Here is an 18,523-nt window from a genome sequence, read left to right on the forward strand (position 1 = left end):
AAATTTTGCTCTTCAAATGTCAAACGTTATTCACAAAAGAATATGAAGATATATACTAGAAAAAATACAAATATTATTTAACATTCGCACCTAGTCTTTCATCATATTTTAATTTTTTAGTAGATAGATTGTGTGCTTTAAATTTATTTTAATGACTTAAAGGAGCTTATGCAGTATAGTAAATTTATTTCTAAGTTTACAAATCTTTTGTTAAATGCAATTTCTAAATGATTCGACATGCTTTTCTATCATCACCACATTAACTTAAAAAATGTGTAATAACATTATTGAATATAATTTAAATAAATTGCTGTTAACTTATTGGATAAAAATGATTAGTTAAAATAGAATAGAGCATTTTAATTTTTACTTCTCATTTTTGTCTTCAATATTCTTGTATTTCCTTAAAATTTTAGGTCTCACAACATCAGGATGACCAGAATGTATCATTTCCACCTCCCACTTTTCTAAATCCTTCTGGTATTGTATGCTAAGTTGAGTAGCTTTATTGATATATGATTCCTTCTCTGCACCTGATAATTCTTTCCAACTTGTGGACAATAATTTTACCCACTCCTAATTATTGATTTTATTAATCACTGATAGATAAAATAACTTAGTTAATTAGAAATTAGTTTGCCATACCTTAAAAGATGTATTTGGATTTTTATCATTTTTCTTTGATGTTACATAACACAAAAATGGATTTAGTGATTTCTTTGGTCTTCCAAGCATTTCATATTTCTGCAATTAATCTTAAACTTTATACTAATCAATAAAAAAATGAATTTATCATTATATGATTTAATGAAACACAATTACCCGTTTATTACTTAAACTACTATTATTTTGTAGATATTCTTTTTTCTTTTTTTCCCATAATTCTCTTTGTTCATTGGTAATAGAATTATTATACTCTTTTAATTCATTCATATATATTTCACGATTTTTATGATATTGGTTCATAAAATATTCCTTTTCAGCAAGATCTAATTCTGCCCATTGCCTGGATGCTCTCTTTAATAACTGTACTTGTGATATATCAGGTGTTTCTTCGAGAAATTTCAATTTAATATGTTTCACATATAGAAAAAACGGACCTTCTGGCCTCTTTGGTTTTGGTGGCAAGACTGTATCTTTTAACTGTCTTAATGCACTTCTTGAGGAATTTTGGTACAAATTTAATAAACAATTTCTAAAATAATGAAATATTGTTTTATGAAACATATGATTAAAAAAATATTTTTTACAAATCATGTATAACAAGAAAAGTTGTTACATTATTAAAGTTAAAAAATAAGTTGTGCTGTGTGTATTAAATAATATGTGATTTGAAACTAAATATATGGTAATCGAATAATAACAAGAGATTAATTCACAGGTGGAACAAGCAGTTAACCTTCATTCACATTACTTCGAAATTATTTGTAAAAATTTATTTTATTATAATGTTTATTTGAACTTGACCTTGTGCACAATAAATTTTCCGAACGCATAAGAAATATAAATCTTCTAAAGTATACCATTTTGCAGACACTATTTCTTATCGCTTCCACTTTTATAAATAATGCTTGTTTTAATAATGGACACAGAATAATCAAGAAGAATAACCAATGGGACTATCGATGACGAAAATTTTCGGGGTGCGGGGAACACGGTCACGTGATACTTTGATGCAGCATTGGTGATTGGTTCTAGCCTAAATGTGCGAAATTTTAAGATGAGACCTCTAATTTGTTTACAATTATAAATGTACAATAGAATATTTTCCATAAAATAGCGATGCAGAGTGATTTATTTCTATATCATCGAGACGTAAGAATGAAATGGTTAAAAGTTAGAATCTATAGATATAAATAATCATTATTTTTTTTCTTGGTATCTATTTTTACAACTATCATATCCATGGACAACTTTGCAATAATATATTATAACTTATCACCGTGGAAGTAAGTATTACTCGCAGATTTAAAATGAAATATTAAAACTTTTTTATAAAATGTTAATCGGATTACATAAACATTAATAATTCAATAAATTGTACAACTATGTAAATTAAATTTTCAATATCCGTTGCATAAACAGATTAGGAGGTATTATCAATAATTTTCATAACAACATCTTTTTTAGCAGTTTTATTATCTAGTGCATTTATATTGACCTTTAAATAAAATTAGCTTATTTATATATGTCGCATATTCCTTGATGACTCCATCAAGGATTTCGCAAGAGGATGTAATCTTATTTTAATATATTACTATTTTATTATTATTTATTATTATTTAATATATTTATTACATATCGACCGGGTTAAATGAACAATACGATTGTCAAATGCGCTTTACTGAGACATGATTTTTTAAATATACTTTAAATAATTTATGCCCAATAAGATTGCTTAGAATTTCAATAGTGAAAGGACGTAACAATAATAAAGATACCTTTGACGAACAATTTGACCAGATTCGATCACTTGAGTCAGAAAAAATCCACTAACAAGAATGCAACTGGAAACAATAAAAAGATTAGATGAGGGTTAAATTAGGTCTCTTTGGAGGTGGGAGTTATCCTTCGGATTGGACCTCATAAACTCCTACCGATTTTCACATTTTGCTAAATCAGAAATTGTAACAAAGGAGCAGAGAGAATTCTCAGAATAATTCTGGCTTCAATATCAACCAAATATAGAGACAATTATCAAACCTATTTAACTCAACTCTTACTTATTTCGATAAAAACTCTGACCCCTATCTCGCGCATTCGAGAGTTTAATACTCTGGTATTTTAAAGCGTTTGTCTCTTGCCATGAACTTCCGAGTGTAAATTGAGACAACTCATACCATTTAAGGAATGACTAGAATTAGATACAAATTGTTGTTTTGAAACATTTGCATTCGTTACATTAAATGCTAATAGTGTGGAATTTAGTCAGCATCTCCGATTTTTCTCAAACTTTAATACGTTAAAAAGGGCTATTTAAGTGAGCAAAGCATGATAAAAAAAAAAAATATTTTTAATTTCACTTTAGAATTCAACTTAAATCTAATATCGATCTTGCAAAATTCTCAGAAAATTTCATCATTTTTGTTTTGCGATTCGCCTACTACATCAAAATCAGTAAAGTTGTCGATGAAAGGCGTCCTCTCCCATATCGATTATATTGAGATATATCATAAAATTCAACACTAAATAATTTTTATCTATACATATTATCGGCGCTCGACCTTAGTTTTCGAGTTCTACGCACAAATATCCCGCTGCTCGACCTTAGCTTTCAAACTGGATTAAAATGAAAGAGGAAATTTTCTAGAGTTTTTCTTAGATTGAGGTTAGTTTTAAAATAAAATTAAAAGTATTATTGTTTGCGGTACTTTTTTGTTACATTTTGCTTATTTAAATAGCACTTCTTAACATATTAAAGTTTAAAAAAAAAGATATTGATAAGAGAAGAAATTTCTTTTCTGGTAGTACTTTAATTTAAGGTATCGGCTGTTATGGTAATCAGCAATGATGAATAGAATTATCACTAAAGAATTCGGATTAAGTGATCTTAAATAAAATTTATTATTTCGACTTTCGATTTTATATTTCATAAGAAAATTTAACTTAAAATAGCTTTAAACATACAAGATTATTGTAATATTTTGTAACTGATATAATTCTAGTACTTTAGCGACATAAAGTTTAACACGGTGGTAGCTTCCTTGGGAATACCGGAATATCCACAAAACAACCGCAAGGTATATAAAAAATTGAACCACGAAAACAATTGCTAAGTTTATGATAAGTTTGCTGCTAAGTTAAATATTAAATATTTTGTTAGTTTGAAGTTACTTTTAATTTAATATAATGGATAAAAATGAGGTAGATTTTTTTACATCGATATATAAAGATTTACTTGACATATAAAATATTGAAATGTTTTTTTCTATTTATGTAATCTGATTATGATCTCATTTAAAGTTGTTAAATTCTGAAATAATGAGATTTGGACGTTGATATCATATATATTATTGATTATTGTTATAACTGTTTTATGGATTATGATACGTCTATAGGGCTGGAATAAGATATTGTATGAAATACTTCAATGTTCTATATGTTTGGAAATACCCGGGGGAAAGATTTTACAGTGTACGAATGGACACCACATCTGTCACTTTTGCTTTAAGAAAGTGCCGAAGTGTCCAATATGCAATGAAGATTTTATTACAACCAGAAACTTAGTCGCGGAACAGCTAATTGATAATCTTGAGCACATTAAGGTCTAATGATCTAAATACTTTTTTCTTGTACGAAAATTATATATGAAAATGTATGCATATCTAAATATGCAAATATCTGTAGAGCTTAACACAATGTGTTTTTTCTATAATGAAAATAAACATTATCTTTCATTAACAGGAATCTTACTGCAAGACATTATTATTAACTTATGCAATATCTTTTATTTATACATACATATATATTTATCATTTTCTGCATTAAAATAATGTCATTGTTAAGCTAATAGATAAAGTTATTTTTAAAAAATTGTAGGAATAAATAAATTCTTGAAGATTATTCTCAACTATGTTATGCATGTTTAATAGGAATCAGTAGAAAATCAATTAAAACAGGTGGAAAAGAAATGTTTACAACGCATTGTTGAATATGAAAAGAAGATGTTTCAGAAAGAATTTGAAAGTATTTCTACACAAACAGATGGGGTAACTAAATTTAATACACAAAAAAATGGAAAAACACATCACAATTGTAGACAAAACAATAAAAGCAAAAATACAATACATGCCACTGCTTCATCATATCCTTGCTGTATCAGGTCATGCATGTATAAATTACCGTGCGCAATACTTATAAAACATTTAAGAAAATGTCATAAAAATATATTTTATGAGGTATTAAAATCACTATATATCTTTTTTATTATTATTGTTATTCTTTTTAAATATTATTGCACTTTTATTTAGGTGTAAAATGCTTGGTTTTAGGTTTATCAAGATAATAAAAGATTTTCAAAATCATGTATAATAGAGATAGATACATTGCCAAAAGAGCATAATTTTGCTTTTAATATAAGTAATATGGCGTTGTTCTTTTTTAAAATAATGATTCATAATGATGAGGAACTACAAGCAAATATACAGCTTGTAGATGACCATGTCTCACCAGAACAGTTTCAATGTGAGCTCATGCTTAAAAATCAAAATTTACATTTGCAGCGTTATATGACGGTAACATCATTAAACTGTTAAACCTGCTATAAATGTTAAGTTAAAATAAATTTGCTAATATTTATTAATTATTTTGTACTTGAAACAGGTAGTATTATGTCACTATGAAAAACCATATCCTCTTTGCCTGACAGGAAGTGAGGTGTCTTGTCTGATGAAGTGCAAATCATTCGAATGTACATTAATAATAGAGCGAAGGAATTTGTGGTAGTAAATTATAACTGCCAAATCATTTTCATTAAAGTTTAATATATGTATTTTAAAATAATCGAAAGTAACTTTTCTCTTTTAGTCATTTCAACAAAATTACTTTTTATATTCATTACATTGAATTTCTTTCTCATTTTTACAATGTTATACACGCTATTTTATACTACTCGTTCTATTCAATTTCAACCTAAAAATTTACCAATCTATTGTTTCCCTTGCTGATAAAAAGACAAATATATTACACGCTCTTCGTACATTGTGTATGCGTGTTTCCTTTTTCCCATTTCTTTTCCTCCATTTTGTGAAGTCGGTACTTTTAAAGATAAATTGTACATAATTTTGAGTTACAAAATAAATTGAAAGATTTAATCATTTTCGTAAAATGCGCATCTTTAAACTTATATAGATTATACGCTGTTAGCGTTAAATTATGCGGTTTATGTATGGAACTCTTATTACTAATTATTTATTGACGACGAGTCGTTTTGTCATTGAGTATCATTCTTTTAAAGCGACATAAATAGAACGTACGTCTGAATACATTGGAAAAAAACCACTTTTTTTCTTTTTCCCCCTTTTTTCTTTGTTTCCCCATTTTTTGTTTTTTAAACTCCATCGCACAATATCTACTACCAGAATAACTTCGTTTACTATTATGCGCGCAACAATTAATGTAAGTAATTAACATCTATGCATTTTTATATAGCGTGTTTCATAACGCCTTGGACGTATGTGTTGTTCGCTTTACATAACGAACACCTAAACGCCTACGAAACTTTTCACTAGCTGTTGCTTTGTAACAAATTTAATAGTTCCGTCAAACGATCGATGGAATTTATTATGATACGTTTTGCTAAATCCCCTTGGTTAATTGAATCCAAAATTTGGATATATCTTTTTTCAATATACTTCGATATTATCTTATATTGCTTTCCTTCAGGTACCTCCTTCACGTAATGATTTTTGCTGTTCCAAAAGCCGTTCCAAGGGAGATGGTCCAGGTCCAAACCATAAAGATTGTTGATTAAGCCGAGTTTTTGTTTGATCTTGATTTGACACATTACAACTTTGTACATTAGATCCCCATGCATTGTTACTGCTAAATAGAGAATACGTGTTTCCTGTGCTGATTGATTGATTTGATTTGCTGTCTACCTGTAAGCAAGAATATATAATGTAACAATTTAAACAATTGTTGTAAACAATTTCTATAATTTTGTGTGTGTGTGTAATTTTTTTTTAAATATAATATATATGTACCTCTAAAGATCTAGAACTTTCAAAATTACTTCCAGTACCAAAATGCTTGGTTTGTTGAGAATCTGATGGATAACTATTCGAAGTTCTCAATGGAATTTGTGACATTATGTTTCCAGGATTAGAGGAGTCTTCCCAATTATGATAGTTTTCAATAACAGACGTATCTTCACTATGTAATTGCATACTTCTGCTAGTTGAACCCCAGCAAGGTATAGAATGTTGTGACTGTTGAGTGTCTTTCCACAGATTGAAATTTGTGGTTTCATAGTTTTGGAAAAGCGGATAATTAGTTGTGGACTGAGATTGATTTTTTGACATACCTAAATGATTTGGTAACGAAAATTCCAAAACATCCGAATTCTTATTGTACACGGACGACAATTGCTTTTGTGGTACTTGACCAAAGGCATTCTGATTAAAATCATTCTGATTAAAATTATACTGAAAATTGGGCGTAGTTGTCGGATTTAGTGAATTGCTTGGTACATTTGATGTATTCGGTATAATAGGAGCAGCGTGATGAAGTTTCTTTTGATATGTATTTAATGTTGACAAAGTAGAAACATTTGCAATAGTTGAATTAGGTAATGTACCTTGATTATGTAAAGATATTGTGCTTGGTCTAAGACTAGTTTTCATAACATTCTGTTGTTGCACATTCAAGTTGTGGTTCTGTTGAGTATTCAAACTACGATTTTGCTGCACACCAATATTTCTACTTTGTTGGGAATTAATATTTTGTGAAGCATTTGGTATAACATTACTCGGTTGAGCTGAAGACAGTATTCCAAGATTTTGATGCAACAATGTATTCTGAGGTATGTTATGAGTCTGTGTTCTCTGATGCATAGACCTATTTTGACTGGATGTATATTGTAAACCTATACTCTGTGATTGTATCGATTGTTGTACTGAACTAGTAAAATGTCCTTGAATTGGATAACTCGATAGATTTCCAACATGATTCGTGACATAATTTTTCGTAAATTGTGGATTCTGAACATTAAATGTTGGATTTTGATAACAAATAGTCCCTACACATTGAGATATTCCAGATATTGGAGTCGGAATCCCGGACGCTTGTTGTTCTTTTACAGAAAGATGGTTAATTTGAGAAGATTGTGATGCTGAAACAGCGTGCTGTAATTTTGTAGTCTTTACTTGATTTTGAGTGGTAATGATTTGGCTTTGCACAGTAGATGTAGCAGAAGGCATCAACGGTAATCGACTTTGAACGGTGATTGGTGTATTCGCAATCACGTTTGAAACATTGTTCATCTTTGATATTTCTCCAACAACCGATATATTTTTATTCCCACCTGGAGGGACACCTTTTACTGGACTCACTGATGCTCCACTCAATTTAAATTTTTTTTCACTCTCCTCTTCTACATTTAATGGAGACAAATTTTTAAACGTAACCTGTTTTTGTTCAGTTTCAGCACGTCGCATTATCGTTTGCATCGCTATGTTTTGCCTTGGTTTCCTTGTAGTAGGTTGGACATTAGTTTCAAAAGTACTAGATTCCGTAGAGGTGATCAAAACCGTGTCTTTACTTCGCTCTAACGAACCTTGAGGCTTCAAGATACCTATTTTCTTATCTAAGGCATGTTCCAACATATCGACGTCGGTAGAACCTTTACTGCTGGCAGACTCTGAGAGAACTGGACTAGTTGATACAGCAGACTGTCTTCCTTTATTTAAACTGAGTTCTTCTAATTCTTTCATCAATTCATTACTCAAACCGTTTCCTTCACTCATAGAACTGAACCTGTTATCACCCTTTTCTTCTCCTAATGTAATAGCAATTAACGCAGTACCATTGATCCTATACTGTGCTAAACAATGACCTAAACGAAGAATACGAACTGCACGCAGTTTATTGGAAGCCTCGACATTATCTTCTAAATCGGTACTCGTAAATTTTAAACATTCGAAACTTTTCTCCAATGGTAAGAATCCTTGTAGGTCACGATCCTCTGGCAGTGGTACCTTAATATATTGATCATATGCGAAATCGGCCACACAGTTTTGCAAAGCGTTCAACAATACGCATAAGCTGGGCCAAATTTGAAGTCTCGATGTAAAAGCTAGTTCCTCCAAAACTGTGGGTTTTGTATGAATCCAATCAAGGCACAGTTTTATAGAAGGCAAAGCAAAATACTCAATAATAGAATTTTTGATTGTATAAACAGGTAACAATAAAGCAGACAGGCTTCCAGCTATGAGATCCAAAATACAATCACGAGCAATCTTTTCGTCGGATGTTAATTGTTCGTGTTTTAGCGGTTCATTATTACCCATGACAACACTCGTTGTATGTTCCAAGGCATACAAGTTAATCACAAACATTTGAACAAGCATCCAAGAGCTAAAACTTTCTGTGGCAACTAAGGCTGTCAATGTCTCAGTTAATAATTTCGCATATGTTGAAGCAACTTTTAAGTCGCCAAGATTGTGGATAACGCCATGAAGTTTCAAAAAAACTGCTACATATTCTTGAGAAGATAATTTCGTTTTTCCATCTATATTCAGCGACGTATCGTTCAAAGCGGACGATAATGTTTTTGCCAAGTTCGTTGTGGCAACGGGAAAAGGATGTTTTACAGCTACAGACCGTGTGTAATGAAAAACAGTTGCCAATTTATTACCGCGCGATGCTTCAAGAAGGGCTAATTGATTGTATGGTTGTCCACTGGATGGTGACAATGATACAGCATGCCTATAGAATAACTCCGCTTGTTTACTTTCATTTCTATAACGAGCAATATCCCCTAAATGCACAAGGCAATATTGGCACGCATAAAAACATGAAGATTTATGAGGCACTGATAACTTTTCAATAGCTTTCCATGGTGATGTACATCCATAAATGTAACCCTTCCTAAAAAATATCACACCTATAAACTTTGTTCTACAAAATACTTTGCACATATCGTATATGATATAAATTGAATTTATAACAAAATAAAAAATATAAGCATCCTATAATTGATTCTATCTAATTACCTTCTAAATGGTAAATCTAGATCAAATGCAGTACAAATTTCTTGTAATAATGTCAAATAAAAACCACTAGCAGCTTCCAAGCACCAGCTAAGTAAAGCTTGAGATTCTCCACGTTTAGGATTTTTTCTATCCTTTGCCTGGGATTGTAAAGTTGCTATATAATTTTTAAATCCTAAATTCCAAAGTTCCTGCTCAACTTTGCGGTCCAAAGCATATTCCAAATCCAATATCAGAACTTGTTGATATATCTTCTGTAGCTGTTGCTGGCATACCCACGCGTCACTATCATTTAGAAGATCTCTGCACCGTTGTACTTTGTCCTTTAAAGGCTCTGCTTTCCTAATAAAAATTATAATCAAATGAACTTTTAACAAATACTGTATAGGTATTTGCATTATAATATTAATAGTTATAGGTACTTAATTATAATTTCTTTATCTTCAACTTACTTTAAAGCTTGTACAGCTGCGTTTAGGCCCATATTCTATGTACCTCGAATTTCTATATAAAATGTTTTATCTATGGAAACAAAGTAGATATGTAATTATGCTTTACTTCACATATACGAAATACTAAACTTTGTAATATGTAAAGAACAAACATATAAAGAAGTTTTCTATCCACATTAAGTATATATATATATATATATATATATATATATATATATATATATATATATGCATCACATTTATTTATTATATTTATTTTCAAAGATATATTATACATCAATATATAATTTATTGAATATTATTATGGAAGATAGTGAACAAAGAGATGTTGAGCAACAATTCATATATCAGTTGTATTTATAATAGTGTCAATGCATACAAACGATTATACATGAACTTTCATGTCGTAATTTTTGTTTCGAATTATGTAGATGAAATCAGCAAATAGATATACATAGTTGCATCATAACATGTGGAGCTTTGAGGCTGCGATGAAATAAAATATTGACGAACGTTGCACATAATATAATTTAATTAATATACGAAAGTCAATATATCCATGTTACGACTAACGAGTTAGGTTAACTGCAAGCCAACGATAATGCGAATAGCAAAAATATTATAAATAATAATATTAACTTTCAATCTTAGAACTAAAAATTGTACAAACAAGAGATCAATTAAAAAACCATTGAAAAATACAAAGAAAACTTACTTTCACATATTTATGTCAAACTTAAATTGCACCGGATTGCTGATATGTAGTTCGCTTTAATGAAAAACTGCACCGCCCTCGCGTTAAACATTTATGTTACTTACAGGCAGAAACAGAAAAATTTTCCATCGCTGTAAATAAAAATTATAAAAATGTACTATCAGACTGTATATCAGCGAATCATTAATATAAAACTCATATACAGGAAAAAATCTTTTAATATTCGTATGCCATATTCTCTTGATCTATGAAATAAAAGATTCCGCGATCACACTATTCGAAATGTCAGGTTAGAAGAAACGTACTGTTAGTTCCGTCAAGTAAATGTATTGAAAATGTTAGCATTCACCTCTATGAACATTTTCATACGTCTTCAGCGAAGTTATAATGGTACAAATAAGTACCGATCGATTTCATTAGTATGTACATTTCTTACATTATTTACAATATTTTTTATGCCCTTTAATAACTAGCTACTATTCAATTATGTCTGATACGTGTGAAAATTACTAATATTTTATGTTAAGGACGATATAGCTTTGTATACGTATCAATGTATATAGTAAAACATTTAGCTAAATATTTTGTTCTTGTATTTTATTAAAAATTTTTATAATTAATAATTATTTTGCTTTAGAGTCATTTCGTCTTTCTCGACGAATCAAGAAAAACAGAAATAGAAAGAAGACAAAAAGAGCTAATGACACGTGGTCTTCCAAAATCAAAACCGTTGAAAGGTGTCAAGCAAATTATCGTCATAGCATCTGGAAAAGGTGGAGTTGGTAAATCTACCACCGCCGTAAATTTATGTATCGCTTTAAAAACTATCAAACCACAAAAGTCTGTCGGTTTACTTGATGCCGATGTATTTGGCCCATCTATTCCGTTAATGATGAATATACAACAATCTCCTACAGTTAATAATACAAATCTTATAGAACCCCTTATAAATTATGGTATCAAATGGTGAGGGAACAATGTTGCACATTTTACTTGTATTTCTGTCAGTATTCTTTAAACTGTAAAACTTTCCTTTATACATAGCATGTCTATGGGCTTTTTAATTGATGATAAGTCTCCTGTAATTTGGAGAGGATTAATGGTAATGAGTGCCATCGATAAATTGTTACATCAAGTGGCATGGAATCCATTGGATTATCTTGTCATAGATACTCCACCTGGAACAGGGGACACACATCTATCAATCATACAAAATCTTCCAGTTGCTGGTGCATTATTAGTAACTACGCCTCAAAAAGCAGCCTTAGAAGTAACTAGAAGAGGAGCTAATATGTTTAAGCGTCTAAATATTCCAATTATTGGAATTGTAGAAAACATGAGCAATATTATATGTCCAGAGTGCAAAAATGAAATAATTCTTTATAATGGTGGAACTCAAACGGTTGCTAAGGAACTTGGTATTACATTTATGGACATATATATATTAGTTTTATTTAACCTTTTAACTTTTCTTCTCTTCTAGGTGTGCAAATTTTACAATCTATTCCCTTGTCAAAGGATATTGCAAATAGCTGTGATAGTGGTAAACCAATTGTGTTATCTGCACCAGAAAGTATTCAAGCTGCTGCATACAAACACTTAGCAGAACATATAATTTTGTTTTTAGCTAAGCAACCACTAAATCTGGAATAATATTTTAAATATTAATTAATTAATTCCTTTCAATTATAATTCTTTATATAAACATAACAAAGATATATAATCATACAGACAAAGAGAAATTTTTGAATTAGGACACTCTGATTCTTTTATTGTCATTAATACATATCATCATTATCATCATCCCCACTTTTATCTTATCCCCTCTCTAAACACTTCACATTCAGAGTCGTCTTATACGTAACTTATCACAGACATTACACATCGTTCGTAAGTATATGTAGTTTTAGTATATTATTTTAAACATAGTTTGGCTTTTAAAAATAAAAACGCATATTTAAATAATGTCCAGTAAACAATATGTCAAACTAATCATATACATATGTTACAGATTTTTATAATCATATATTAATGCCACTTAAAACGAAACAATTTGTAACATTTTCCACATTTCGAAAGTACTTGCGTAAGAAAATATTAATCATATAATTAGTACTTTTTACTTCGATTTGACTATATTATTTGCAATTGAATATTTAGCTTCTTATTTTATCTTATAAATTTAGAATCAAAAATGAACAATGAAAAATCCATTAGCATTCATTCTGATACACACACAGAGGTTTATGATATTCCAATGAACGTACTTATCCGACCAATTCCTCCAATTGTTGATGAAGAAAAGGTACAAAGCTTAATGAATACATTGAACGATCCTGAAACAGTATCATTGGTACCGCCAATCGATGTTTTATGGATTAAAGGAAGCGAAGGTAATAACAGTAATTTTATCTCTTTTTTTCTCTTTTATTCACGACATAAGTGATAACAAAAACAACTTTTGTTAATCCTGTGCAATAACTGTATTCTTTTTTTTATTTTAGGCGGCGATTATTATTACTCTTTTGGCGGATGTCATCGATATACAGCCCATCAAAGACTTGGAAGACCATTCATAAGAGCGAAACTAATACAATCTACAATAACGGACTTAAAATCTTATTTAGGCGGATCTACCCCTAATTTAAGATAGCCATATTTGTATGTGTTATCTATAAATTCTATACGGGTATGTGTATGGAAAATGAATTGGTTTATTTATTAATGCGCTGTACTTTATTAACTATTTTGTTAATGTAATTTTAATGTTAATATTTATTTCAGATCTTTATACTTTGTTCAGATTATAAGTATACTGTATGTAAAATTTTCATATTTTGTACTACATTTGTGTAAAATGAATCAAACTTTGATCTGATAAAATAGTAGATAAAATAAACTATATATGATAAAAAGTTGCTCAATGTCTATAAAATTTGGAAACCGGAAATATATACACAATCATCTTGTATAAAAGTATGGTCATGCTTAATATATCTTAATATATTAATTTGGATATTTATAGTCATAAATCTATAGTTTTTTGTGTATATATATACATATATGTAATATTATATATATTTTTATATTATATTACAAAATATTTAATATATAATATATATTACGTATTAAATAATAATATATAATATTATGATATATTTAAATACACATTTTATATATAGCTTTTATTTATTTATTTATTCTTTTTTAAACACATATACAAAATTGCGATTTTAAATTCATATTCACAAATATCTCTCATAATCGAACTCTTAATGTTTTCAACTTTATTTTCGACTTGTGCTTAATTATGTATTATATTCCTCTGGTGTAATATATAGTATATAATTTTTAAAATAAACATCAAAAATCTCCTCTCTTTTTAATTTTTAAGAATATAAGACATTTACTTACTTATTCATTTAATATGCATGTGGTACGTAGCATTATTTTTTAATATAGTGTCACAGAAACAAACTTCTCTTAAATATCATAACCACTTATCAAGTTTGTTTTTTTTGCGATGTCGTAAACTTCGCAGAAGAATCAGTTTTTCTCAAATCTTTTAACAATTCAGTTTTCACCTCTTCTAAATCAAATTCTGAAATAAATTTCTGTTTTAATATATACGCGGTTGTCTTATTATAATCTTTACTGTTTTTATCAACATATATGTCCTTAAAATCTTTCTTTTGGAACATTTTGTGATTACTTTTTTTGATAAAATATGGTTTGTAGTTCTTAGTTATATCTGCTGTTACTGCATCAGATACTCCATCTGACTGATGAGTATGACTTTCAGATCTGTTGGTAGTTTTCAAATTAGGTATAATTGATTGTTGTAAATGCAATAATTGGGTATTGGTAACTTCACAATCAATTTGCATCATAGTTATATGATTTGCTGGTGTTGAAAACGTTTCTAAAACAAATATTAGATCCATCTAATAAAATAATAGTTCTTCATTTTATGCTATATACACATATGTAGTTTAAATAGAAAACATTTATACCATTCATAGGAAGCGCAGGGAGAACTAACGACATCCTTGGTCTGCCTGTGCTATTTTTGCTTGAAGCCGGCAAAAGCAAATGTTCTCCACTAAACCAAACTACATAAAACGTATCGTCTCTCCTTCCTAAAGCTTCAAACAAAGAAGCATGTTCTTTTATTATTGGAGAAAAAACTTCCACTGCGTTCGATATCGATGAGTCAGTTGTCTTTCGAAGTATCTCAGATTTACTTTTTTCTCCTAAGTTACGTTTACGTTTAGTTTTAGTTTGCATTGCATGCGGAGGCGAAGATAGAAACTCTCCTATAAGCTTCGCATTCAATTTTGCTTTTTTCAACGTAGTCCAATTATCTTGATCAGACTTTCCACCGATCCAGCGTCTCAATTCATAATCTAAACGGATTGATTCACTGTGATTAATATGCATTGGACACATAGGTTGTGGTATCGATATATTTTTACGAAACCCATCTTCATCTTCTTCTTGAGTTTGATCTCTAGATGTCCAGAGTAGCGTTCTTCCATGTCTTGCATATTGTGCGTTAATTGGAACGTCATTAGATAATATATCCAACTGATTATTTCGCGAAAATATATCCCTACAAGAAATTTTCACTTTACAAGTCATTTTTTCTAATCTATGAATCTGGACTAATTACAGATGACCTGTGATACAGAACAAATAAATAGAGAAGAATAAACGAATAATAAATTTATTATAAGCTTACTTGAAACCATTAATGTTTAATGATACCATAACAACCATTCCTAAAAGAATAGCAACATTCCTTTTACTCGCATTTAGACTTATACTTTTAAATTTATTACTAGCACTTGCATGTTCCAAGGATGAAAGCTTCTGCTTTAAGTTTATATTTTCCTGATGTAAACATAATTTTAGTACAATCAGTAACTAACACATTACTCCAACATATATTTCTATTTCATGTAATTTTTACCATTTTTAATTGCTTATTTTCTTGCTGCAACTCATAAATCTGTTTTTCTAATGAAGATACATATTCCTTCTTTTTTTTCCGTGATAGACAAGCTGACTCTCTATTTTTTATCATCCTTTGCTGCCTTTTCAATGCTTTTATTTCACATTCTTGCCGCCCAGCAAAGTTGATATCTTGTATTTCATTCTTTATAACAATTGGAGTATAATTTGAATTCTCTGTTTTAATTACTATTGGCCTACATGTATCCAAATCATTTTTTACAATTATAGGAGTACATCCAGCTGTGTCATTCTTAAGAATCAAAGGTGTATCAATCATATTTATTGTTTGATCTTTTCCTGACGTATATATGCTAGGGATATTATTCATTACTTTCACATGATTATCTTGTGGTAGTTGAATTGAATTTGTTTCTGTTTTTATTTGCACCGATGGGAGCTGTACTGACGTTTGAGTTTTCTTAATTGCATTAGTTGATGTAAAATGAGTACTGAAAGGATATGATATATAATTTTGCTTAATTTGTTGACTAAGTGCAACAAAATTTTGCGTATTCAAAAATATAGCATTCTGAGGTTGGTCTGTAAAGTATTAAGTATATAAAAATATAAAATTCGTAATTTAAAAGTAGATATTATAAAAGTAAAATTTATCAAAGCACAGGTTATCACTTTACCATCAGTAACAAGTTGGATGTTATCTTTTGGTTGAACCCGAACACGTTTAGTAGAATTTGCTTTAGAAAAGGTAAATTTCGATTCTTTTGTATCTTGAAGTTTAAATGGCATAAATTTTACTTGTTTTGCAATAGCTGTATTTGAAATTGGTTGTGGAGATATAGGTGGTGAAACATTTTGTGGAGGAGAGATGGGTGGTGTTTCCAGACTTGTCTATAACAAACCAACAGGTAAAATATGTAAATATTGAGTCTAACATAATTAACTTTTGCAATAAAGCATTGTAACTATACTTTAAAATCACAAAGGGAAGAAATAGAATTTGTTTCAACTAGTGAATCTAGTCTATTAGACTCGCATTGGCTTGGTGCAGGAGACAAAGGCAATTGAATATAAGGACTTGCAGGTTCCAATTTAATTTCCATTTTCACATCATTACCTACATCTGTAACTGCAGTTGATATTTGTTAATTGTTGAATGTTGTTAATAAATAAATATTAGCTTATTAGAAAAGAAAAAAATATACAAGATACCTGAAGATTGTTGTAGAATATTTAAATCAGAATTTTTTAAATTAGTAGATGGCTCCCCCATGTATATATCTTCTATAATTTGATTATCAATACCATCATCTTGGGTATTAATTGATGAATCATCAACAGCACTATCTATCTTTAGGGGTATTTCAGTTTCAAAAAACAAAGGAATGCCTAATTCAGAACTTAAAGACTGAAATAAGTCGTCTGAAAGAAGGGAACAATCAGAGTCTGTAAAAATATAATCTTTAATTATTAAATATATTTCATTTTTTACCAACAAGAGAAACAAATATAATATTCCTTGTTCGTGAATTTTAATCAATAAACTCGTTATTTATTAAAAGCTTTAATAAAAAAGATAAAATGTAATAAATATTTACTATACTATATACTATATATAATTGTAACAAAAAAAGTGAATGAAGCATCATTTTTAAAAAATAACACGCACCCATGACTTCAAAATCCGGAAACGTCTGTTGAATTTCAGATTCTATACTATCATTCCACTGTAAATCTTTATTTATCAACATAGTTCATTAAATATAGAACTTTCTTTTGCTTGAATGAATATATTATTAACGTATAAAATCGTTATTAATTAAATAGAGATCAATGCACTTTAATATTAAATAATATGAAATTGTCTTATTTTGCCGGCATTGAACTACAAAAACAACATACACTAAATAGTTGTTAAGTACAATTTCAATTCATAACAACACATTTCAGTTTCAATTTAATTTTATTTTAATTATCATAGCCTTTAATGCTATGATAACAATAATGATGTACTCAATGTCAATATAGTGTAAACGTAATTATACCAACGTATTTATATACGAACGATATCGCCATTGATATTGTTAACGTGTTTAACTTTCAATGCAAGATGGCACTAATATCGTTAAAATAACAGTTCTTTATGATTGTGACTGTTAGGTTAGATGAATAAATCTATTGCGTGTTTCGACCACGATCATGTCATAATCTATAGATTTATACAGATTATTACTTATTAAGTTATTACAGATAGACTACGCGTTCCCGCCTCATAAGAGTCAATGAAGGGAACACATGAGTGAAAGAGTAATATTTGGGATACCCTCTTCTCTCTCTAATGGGTGTTTTAGTGGAAGAAAAGGGGAAAAGGAGGGGAAAAGCTTGTTGCCGTGGATAATATATAACAGATCGCCCCTCTATTCGTGTTTTTCCCACTTTTTGGACAATATGAGAGAGAACGCGATATTTCAAGTATAAATCTCTATCCTTGAATGTGATATTTACCTCGTCTAGAACGCGCAGTCTATTTGTATAAGTCTATAAATTATGAATCATAACTACAGATATTTTTTACAGCCTTACATATGCACGTTGTGCACACGGCCTTTAAGCTCATCCGACTCTTGTTTATAAACAGAAGTAGTCGGCGACCGGCAACCAATATTGACGCA

General features: G+C 29.5%; 6 protein-coding genes across 14 annotated transcripts; 3 read left to right on the forward strand and 3 right to left on the reverse strand.

Annotated features, from left to right (window-relative positions):
* Positions 1 to 166: 166 nt before the first annotated feature.
* LOC100650953 (transcription factor A, mitochondrial) lies at positions 167 to 1,630 on the reverse strand. The gene is made up of 4 exons (XM_003394065.4): positions 1,468 to 1,630; positions 823 to 1,195; positions 646 to 744; positions 167 to 576 (listed from the first exon to the last, which is right to left on the reverse strand). Exons 1-4 carry the CDS (start codon positions 1,524 to 1,526, stop codon positions 367 to 369), a joined length of 741 nt encoding a protein of 246 aa, XP_003394113.1. The 5' UTR covers positions 1,527 to 1,630; the 3' UTR covers positions 167 to 366.
* A 2,096-nt stretch (positions 1,631 to 3,726) lies between these two features.
* LOC100650839 lies at positions 3,727 to 5,502 on the forward strand. Of its 2 annotated transcripts, XM_020868436.2 has the most exons (5): positions 3,727 to 3,864; positions 4,059 to 4,265; positions 4,593 to 4,898; positions 4,992 to 5,234; positions 5,323 to 5,502. In XM_020868436.2, exons 1-5 carry the CDS (start codon positions 3,850 to 3,852, stop codon positions 5,443 to 5,445), a joined length of 894 nt encoding a protein of 297 aa, XP_020724095.1. In that variant the 5' UTR covers positions 3,727 to 3,849; the 3' UTR covers positions 5,446 to 5,502. The 2 variants fall into 2 exon arrangements, with proteins under 2 accessions (XP_020724095.1, XP_020724096.1); XM_020868437.2 differs by lacking the exon at positions 4,059 to 4,265 and having other exon boundaries at positions 3,732 to 3,864.
* LOC100650717 (nonsense-mediated mRNA decay factor SMG7-like) lies at positions 5,464 to 11,060 on the reverse strand. 3 transcript variants are annotated; one of them, XM_048404075.1, is made up of 5 exons: positions 10,982 to 11,060; positions 10,163 to 10,232; positions 9,714 to 10,052; positions 6,705 to 9,588; positions 5,464 to 6,599 (listed from the first exon to the last, which is right to left on the reverse strand). In XM_048404075.1, the coding sequence occupies exons 2-5, from the start codon at positions 10,192 to 10,194 to the stop codon at positions 6,381 to 6,383; spliced, it is 3,474 nt and encodes a 1,157-aa protein (XP_048260032.1). In that variant the 5' UTR covers positions 10,195 to 10,232; positions 10,982 to 11,060; the 3' UTR covers positions 5,464 to 6,380. The 3 variants fall into 3 exon arrangements, with proteins under 3 accessions (XP_048260032.1, XP_012175868.2, XP_048260031.1); XM_012320478.2 differs by having other exon boundaries at positions 10,878 to 11,008; XM_048404074.1 differs by lacking the exon at positions 10,982 to 11,060 and adding an exon at positions 10,542 to 10,560.
* Positions 11,039 to 12,635, forward strand: LOC105665631 (iron-sulfur protein NUBPL). 3 transcript variants are annotated; one of them, XM_048404076.1, is made up of 4 exons: positions 11,039 to 11,166; positions 11,515 to 11,843; positions 11,922 to 12,295; positions 12,361 to 12,635. In XM_048404076.1, the coding sequence occupies exons 2-4, from the start codon at positions 11,578 to 11,580 to the stop codon at positions 12,528 to 12,530; spliced, it is 810 nt and encodes a 269-aa protein (XP_048260033.1). In that variant the 5' UTR covers positions 11,039 to 11,166; positions 11,515 to 11,577; the 3' UTR covers positions 12,531 to 12,635. The 3 variants fall into 3 exon arrangements, with proteins under 3 accessions (XP_048260033.1, XP_012175869.3, XP_048260035.1); XM_012320479.3 differs by having other exon boundaries at positions 11,156 to 11,296; XM_048404078.1 differs by lacking the exon at positions 11,039 to 11,166 and adding an exon at positions 11,408 to 11,432.
* Positions 12,622 to 13,795, forward strand: LOC125384640 (sulfiredoxin-1-like). Of its 2 annotated transcripts, none has more exons than XM_048404080.1 (5): positions 12,622 to 12,767; positions 12,889 to 12,963; positions 13,118 to 13,270; positions 13,382 to 13,566; positions 13,662 to 13,795. In XM_048404080.1, exons 2-4 carry the CDS (start codon positions 12,909 to 12,911, stop codon positions 13,528 to 13,530), a joined length of 357 nt encoding a protein of 118 aa, XP_048260037.1. In that variant the 5' UTR covers positions 12,622 to 12,767; positions 12,889 to 12,908; the 3' UTR covers positions 13,531 to 13,566; positions 13,662 to 13,795. The 2 variants fall into 2 exon arrangements, with proteins under 2 accessions (XP_048260037.1, XP_048260036.1); XM_048404079.1 differs by having other exon boundaries at positions 12,625 to 12,767; positions 13,064 to 13,270.
* A 252-nt stretch (positions 13,796 to 14,047) lies between these two features.
* On the reverse strand, positions 14,048 to 18,184 carry LOC100650393 (cyclic AMP-dependent transcription factor ATF-6 alpha). 3 transcript variants are annotated; one of them, XM_012320477.3, is made up of 9 exons: positions 17,521 to 18,178; positions 17,064 to 17,297; positions 16,823 to 16,980; positions 16,529 to 16,742; positions 15,850 to 16,433; positions 15,619 to 15,770; positions 14,891 to 15,489; positions 14,590 to 14,799; positions 14,048 to 14,478 (listed from the first exon to the last, which is right to left on the reverse strand). In XM_012320477.3, exons 1-9 carry the CDS (start codon positions 17,600 to 17,602, stop codon positions 14,381 to 14,383), a joined length of 2,331 nt encoding a protein of 776 aa, XP_012175867.1. In that variant the 5' UTR covers positions 17,603 to 18,178; the 3' UTR covers positions 14,048 to 14,380. The 3 variants fall into 3 exon arrangements, with proteins under 3 accessions (XP_012175867.1, XP_048260047.1, XP_048260046.1); XM_048404090.1 differs by having other exon boundaries at positions 14,048 to 14,799; positions 17,064 to 17,273; positions 17,521 to 18,184; XM_048404089.1 differs by having other exon boundaries at positions 14,048 to 14,799; positions 17,521 to 18,182.
* Positions 18,185 to 18,523: the final 339 nt, after the last annotated feature.

The sequence above is a fragment of the Bombus terrestris genome, chromosome 3 (assembly GCF_910591885.1).
Source record: "Bombus terrestris chromosome 3, iyBomTerr1.2, whole genome shotgun sequence".
Classification (NCBI taxonomy): Eukaryota; Metazoa; Arthropoda; class Insecta; order Hymenoptera; family Apidae; genus Bombus; species Bombus terrestris.

Coding starts and splice junctions, on each gene's coding strand:
- LOC100650953 (XM_003394065.4), bottom strand. CDS start 1,526: ATGGTATACTTTAGAAGATTTATATTTCTTATGCGTTCGGAAAATTTA. Junction 745..822: donor GTAGTTTAAGTAATAAACGG/GTAATTGTGTTT, acceptor GATTAATTGCAG/AAATATGAAATGCTTGGAAG. Junction 577..645: donor ATCCAAATACATCTTTTAAG/GTATGGCAAACT, acceptor ATCAATAATTAG/GAGTGGGTAAAATTATTGTC.
- LOC100650839 (XM_020868436.2), top strand. Junction 4,899..4,991: donor ATAAAAATATATTTTATGAG/GTATTAAAATCA, acceptor GCTTGGTTTTAG/GTTTATCAAGATAATAAAAG. Junction 5,235..5,322: donor ATTTGCAGCGTTATATGACG/GTAACATCATTA, acceptor TACTTGAAACAG/GTAGTATTATGTCACTATGA.
- LOC100650717 (XM_048404075.1), bottom strand. CDS start 10,194: ATGGGCCTAAACGCAGCTGTACAAGCTTTAAA. Junction 9,589..9,713: donor CTAGATTTACCATTTAGAAG/GTAATTAGATAG, acceptor GATATTTTTTAG/GAAGGGTTACATTTATGGAT. Junction 6,600..6,704: donor AAAGTTCTAGATCTTTAGAG/GTACATATATAT, acceptor TCTTGCTTACAG/GTAGACAGCAAATCAAATCA.
- LOC105665631 (XM_012320479.3), top strand. CDS start 11,213: ATGTTAGCATTCACCTCTATGAACATTTTCATACGTCTTCAGCGAAGT. Junction 11,297..11,514: donor AGTACCGATCGATTTCATTA/GTATGTACATTT, acceptor ATTTTGCTTTAG/AGTCATTTCGTCTTTCTCGA. Junction 12,296..12,360: donor AACGGTTGCTAAGGAACTTG/GTATTACATTTA, acceptor CTTCTCTTCTAG/GTGTGCAAATTTTACAATCT.
- LOC125384640 (XM_048404079.1), top strand. CDS start 12,909: ATGCCACTTAAAACGAAACAATTTGTAACATTTTCCACATTTCGAAAG. Junction 12,964..13,063: donor CACATTTCGAAAGTACTTGC/GTAAGAAAATAT, acceptor TTATAAATTTAG/AATCAAAAATGAACAATGAA. Junction 13,271..13,381: donor ATGGATTAAAGGAAGCGAAG/GTAATAACAGTA, acceptor TTTTTATTTTAG/GCGGCGATTATTATTACTCT.
- LOC100650393 (XM_048404089.1), bottom strand. CDS start 17,602: ATGTTGATAAATAAAGATTTACAGTGGAATGATAGTATAGAATCTGAA. Junction 16,743..16,822: donor CTTCCCTTTGTGATTTTAAA/GTATAGTTACAA, acceptor GGTTTGTTATAG/ACAAGTCTGGAAACACCACC. Junction 16,434..16,528: donor CATCCAACTTGTTACTGATG/GTAAAGTGATAA, acceptor AATACTTTACAG/ACCAACCTCAGAATGCTATA.